The sequence below is a fragment of the Alligator sinensis genome, unplaced genomic scaffold, assembly GCF_000455745.1.
Source record: "Alligator sinensis unplaced genomic scaffold, ASM45574v1 scaffold160_2, whole genome shotgun sequence".
Classification (NCBI taxonomy): Eukaryota; Metazoa; Chordata; order Crocodylia; family Alligatoridae; genus Alligator; species Alligator sinensis.
Window position 1 is genome coordinate 154,479 of NW_005842717.1, and position 5,849 is coordinate 160,327.

General features: G+C 37.6%; 1 protein-coding gene across 3 annotated transcripts in view; it reads right to left on the bottom strand.

Annotated features, from left to right (window-relative positions):
• LOC102373851 (neuromodulin-like) overlaps window positions 1-5,849 on the bottom strand; it is a 43,566-nt gene that overhangs the window by 29,942 nt on the left and 7,775 nt on the right. For 2 of the 3 annotated variants that reach the window (XM_025216248.1, XM_014524985.2), the window contains exon 4: window positions 4,228-4,449. In XM_025216248.1, coding sequence (XP_025072033.1) covers window positions 4,228-4,449 — 222 coding nt within the window. The remainder of the gene's footprint in view (window positions 1-4,227; window positions 4,450-5,849) is intronic. The other variant, XM_025216249.1, reaches the window with a different exon arrangement.

Consider the following 5,849-nt stretch of genomic DNA (forward strand, 5'->3'; position numbering starts at 1 on the left):
AGGAATAAGAAACAGGGGTATAACAGAGACAGACAGACAAGACAGACTTTGCCAACCAGTTCAAGCACTTGGAAGCAAGCCAAAGCCTGTAACTGGTGACCTTATTGAAATTTAGGACAATCACTTTTCAAATAAAAGGTAACACTGACCAGTCTTAACAGGTAGTTTCAGACTGAAGTGTTTAACTTTTATAATTTAGCTTCACTACTTTTGCCATTTTTTTGAAGGTATTTAGTTAAGCATTTCCTGCCACATTTTGCCCTCCTATTTGACCTTGAATGAATAGCTGTCAGAACAAGTCAGAGTTGTCAGCATCAGTTATTTGAATGGGAATGGATGGAGAAGTCTTAAACAAAGGATTATGATTTCACTGCAGCATAAGGGAGTTAGGTTAAGAGCTCTTGTTCACACAGAAATGTCACCAAAAGCAGAAAAATTAACTAAAAATATAAAGTACTAATACATTGTGTTAGTAATTTTTAGAATTTTTTTCCACTGTCATAGACATTCAAGTGCATGCTTTTAGTTATCTAAGTTATTCTCCAAGGCATGCATGATTTGCTTACATGTTTTATAGTTCTTATGCTCATTTTTGTCAGCATAAGAATCTGGACTTTATGAAAAATGCTTAGAGATTTGAAAAAGAGTGCTGGATAGGAGCACATACCACCACCACCACAAAAATACCACCATCTTTATACCACCACCATAAAAATAGCACAAAACATCACATATTTATATAATGTACATGAATCAGTCAAAAAGTCATGCTACTAGACAGAAAATGTAACCACAGCTGCTTACAAGTACAGCTGTCTGCCCTAAATCTACAGAAGAATAAATTATGTAAAAGAAACAGGGTCAAAGTAAAAAATATGTAGTAACTAATGCCAGTTCTGAATTAGCAAAATGTGTTTCCCTCTCCTGTGCTATTAATACTGGAATGGGAGTAAATATTTAGGTCATAAAACAGCCAAAATGTTATCATGACATTGTAGTTGGTGCCCTGTTGATTTATGCATGTCACAGTGTCTATACTCTCCCAAGACTAACTGAACTTAATTAAGGACTTCTAAATTATCAGGACATGAATTATGAAATAGGAAACTGGTAAATTTCACATTAAGAAAATCAGAGTTCAAAATAATGTAATGCCTCAGGAGAAGAGCAGCATGAAGGCAACACAACATTTCCAGAACAACACTTAAAACAAAGCACTTAGCCAAATCCCAAAAGGATTCCTCTTGCCCACACATCTTTCACTTCAGTTATCTTAAGGGTCCCATCCTGCTCTTGCTGAAATAAATGACTAAACTTCCACTAACCTAAATGAAACAGAATTAGCCCTTAAGCATGGCACAATCCTACAGTGGTTTCTATCTAGATAAAGCAACATTGGGCAATGTAATATGAAAGGCAGCATAATTAGTTACCTTGTAAAAGTCACAGATCTTTAATTTCTAAGGAACTCGGGCATCAATGAAGGGCTATCCCATTTTAGTTGGAGTGGAAGAGAATTCTGGATATATAGTAGTTATAGCTTTGATTAACTTTTAGTTATCTTGATCACCTAATCTAGCTTCTTCTTTTTAATACCATAAACTTGAAGATGAATGCTCCCTAACTGTAATCTTTATATTTCCAACTGTATTGCTAATTCAGAACTGGCATTATTTACTACATATTTATTACTTTGACCCTGTTTCTTTTACATAATTTATTCTTCTGTAGATTTAGGGCAGACAGCTTATACCTGCTGAAGTTTCATGTTATGAGTTTAGGAAAGAGCTGACAAACTAGTGTAAAGTATTTTTGCCTGCAACTTTGCAACAAAAAGATCCAACAAACTGCAAAAACACTTTTTTTTCCTTAAGGGGGAGGGTGGAAGGGAGCATGGGGGAAGAACACCACAAAAATTCAATGTCCTTCCTATCAACAATTCCATCTAAATGTTTGAGTACTTATACCATCCCCTATATAGGCCTCTGGAAACAGATCATTAATTCAGAAGTCAGGTATTTTCAGATCTAATCAACGTTGTAATAATTTTCTGTCAAATACTTGATATCATCAAGTCCAGAATTAGAACCCCAACTGTAGTCCCATGCCTTATTCACTAATGCACAACACCAAAAATAAATAACTGGGTCTCAGTTTCCAATAACTGTAGTGGCAATTAAATTCCCATAGGCAAGAATAAAACATATACCGTACAGGATTTAAGATATCCACATCTACACATAAGTAAGTGCTAAGAAAGGAATATATGTACTGAACCCAGAAACAGGAAGCAGGAGTCACAGCTTGTAAGTGCCACAATTTTCTGCAAGTGTGTTTTATGAAGAAGACATTAAAACACACTTAGCTCTATAGAACAAAGCTGTTCAGATATACTTTTGTACCTTGTGTCTCTCCCCAGCTCTGATTTCTTGCTTTACTACATATTAGAGCATTGCTTGGAATTAGTCACCAGCAATTATATAGCAAGAGATTTTGGAACACAGTCTCGGTATTGTTTCGCACTACTTTGCAATTTCCTGGTTTACAGAGACTGTAAGAGTCACTGCAGACAACTTCAACAGATTGTAAAAACCTGATATGAAGACAAGCCACTACATAGCTCATATTAATCATCATGTATGGTAAATAACTTGTCTGCCCCATCAAAAGCAAATAGAAAACTGCTGCCTTTGTTTAAGCTACATTTTTTACTTCATACACACGCTCCATAAATTGTTCACTTTGCAACTGTTTGTAGAAACTCTTCTAATTAATTTTAAAAAAATTGTGATCTAAAGATATATACTTTTTTTTCTTTTTTTACAGGCACCTGCACTTTGTGCGACTATACAAAATATACCTGCTCAGGAAGTCAAGAGGCACACCAAACAGCATTCTGTTGCTCAGCATGATTGTTGCTCAATTAAAGAAAAAATACTCCACAGACCAAAGTGAAACAGCAGCTGCAACCCTTGAGATAAAATGGAATGGTCTCTTCTTATCAAGGCTGTGTATTAACAGTTCTACTGTTGTATTACATATCAGCGATGTATTATCTATCTGATTGACAATTACATTTTTTTAGATTTATAGATAGAGGCTTTACCACTGCAACTAAAAGGAGTATTTTAACATATTCTATTAAGTGTGCGCTAGTATATTTCATTATATGGGGACAATATGTAAATACTGGAAGCTTCCAGGAATACCACATCAGTGGGTATAAATTTTCCTTATACCTTAAATATATTCCTATACTGCACTACAAATCATATTCAAATTTACATTCATGCTTTTCTCATCCTTGTTATAAATCGCACTAAAGGAAAAAAATAAAACTATATCATCCATTCAAACAGAACCTGAGAGACAATGTCTGGTGCGTATTATTTTACTAAGGACTTAAATGGACAAGAAAATGGAAATCATGATTTTTCCCCTAAGAATTTCCCTTTATGTTTAGCCATCCCTATCTGGAACAACAGGATAAACAGATGCTTCTAGAGCAGCAACACTACCTGTTATGAAAGTTAAGTTAAATAATAGCATTTTATTTGTGCTTTATTTTTTTAATTAGCTTTCCATAGTGTACCTGCAAGTCTGCTATTGCTTTTTATGATTAGAAAAAAGAAAAATGAACCACGTGGCTGTAACATCCCAAAGAAGGGAAACCTTCAGTAGATGAATGAAGCTCTGAGCATTATTTATTGAAGATGTTAGGTTAGTGTTTTCTGAAAGTAATTGTTTATCAACAACAAACAAATTTCATTTAGATTTCAACGCGCTAAAATACTTATATGTATAGTTAGAGTTAACTTGTTTCATGCACAGACCTAAAAGGAATGGCCCATAAAGTGTTTAGAGTCCTTAAAAGGCATCACTGAAACGTTGACAGTGCGTTTAAACTATTTGCTAACTTGACTTTAGAACGCTGTAGAATGTGGAAGCTATGTGGACCACGCATTCAATTGGTTTTAGGCACCAACTCTGGCAGCAGAGATGCTACACATTTGGGGAATAAAAGATCTTGTGTTGTGCTCCCTTCAAAGTTATAATGGAGCTTTAAGGTAATTGTAAGTTGAGATGATGATATTAGTTTTCACTGCAGGTTAATTCCACTACGAACCCTACGATGTTTTTTGTTAAGTGTAGCTCTCCCTGCATTAAAAGGCAGAGTTGTTTTTGCTTTTATAGAGACAAACACACAAAGCGCATTTATGGGTTAACCTTGCATTGGGGCAGCCTCCAAGCTAGCAGCAGCTTCCTGCTGTGCTGCTTCCACAGCAAGGGATGCATCTGCACCTGGCAATTCTTTTTCTCCTTCAGTTTCCATGGCCACCTCCTTCTGTTCTGTAGGCCCATCAGCAGGTGCTGCTTCAACTTCTTCTGCAGCTACAGCTACAGTCTCCTCCTTTGCTTCAGTGACTTCAGCTGAGTCTTCTTCATTACCTTTTAAAGGATGTATGTAATACGATAAAGAAGGCATACAATGCACACATGCAACACAAGTATGAGCTCACCAGTTGCTTTCACCATCTTAGTTTTTCATCTGGATTTTAAATAAGCTTCAAAGTTGAGATTTGGCCTACAAAACTCAAGTAACCCAAAGTTATTGTTCCACATCAGTTAATATGGTACTAGAAATGACCCAGGCTCATGAAACTGGATTCTACTTGGTTTGACGGCATAAAGCAAGTGATTGAACAAAAAGTGTTAACAATCATGCAAGAGGGATACAAAGTGTATGGGACTGAACCTGGTCTTACTGAAGGCATCAAAAAAAAAAAAAAAAGAGAGAGAGGAGACACAGGTTGACTTCATGGGGAAAAGGGATAGAGTCCTAGGAGCAGTTAATTTAAATATGCCATAAAACAGATCCACTTTTATGCTTAGAATCTTTTAGACAGTTTAGTACATCAGAGATACAAATTAAAGATATGTACATAAACAGCTGTCATGCTTGTGACTACCATGGATGTACCCAAAGTAGCTTTAAAATGGCAAAAATTGGGTAGGGTGGCAGTAACCTGGACCTTGGCTTAAGTTAGTCACGTAGATACTCATCCTGTTTCTTGAGGGGTTTTGCTGCCTGACTGAGCTCTGTGCTGCCACGGCCAGGCTGTTCTTCCTACCCAAGCTACCAGGCTCAGAGCTACCTCATGTCCATATGATTGATCTTTCTCTTGTTTCCAAAGCTAAGTTCTCTCTGAGATTTGTCTACACTGCCGTGGGTAAACCTGTTCGGAGAACCCAGTGTGACTTCATGTGAAAGCATTACTTTAGCCTTGACTAGGGGGTAAACCATCAAAAATGAATATGGTCCAGAGCAAGAAAAAGACCACACACACAAATATACCACACAAGCATGCACAACCACTGCACAAGGTAACTATGTGGTACAGTTAGTTTATCCTTAGAGCAGGCCCAAGTCACCATATGAAGAACAGAACAGGAAATAAAACATTGTAATATAGCCTCAAGGCAAAGGAGAGGCTAAAAAAGAGAGCTTAAAGAAACACTCTCAGATGCTCTAAAAGAAAATTCAATTTTAAATACCGTATTTACTCAAATCTAAGATGAGGTCTTCCCCGCCCCCCCTCAGCGGGGTGGGGAGGGGGTCATCTTAGATTTGCATACAAGGCAGAATGGGGGCACATGGCTGCAGCAGCTCTGACTCTGGCCCTGAGGCCAGGTCAGGGCCAGAGTCAAAACCACAGCATCCTCTTGCCTCCCCACCTCCGGTTGCTCTCTGCAGCTTCTGCCCCCTCCTCCCCCCTTCCTGTCAGGTACAGCTCATCTCTGGATCAGGCTGGGTTACATCCAGGGCACAGAACACATGGAAACTCTTT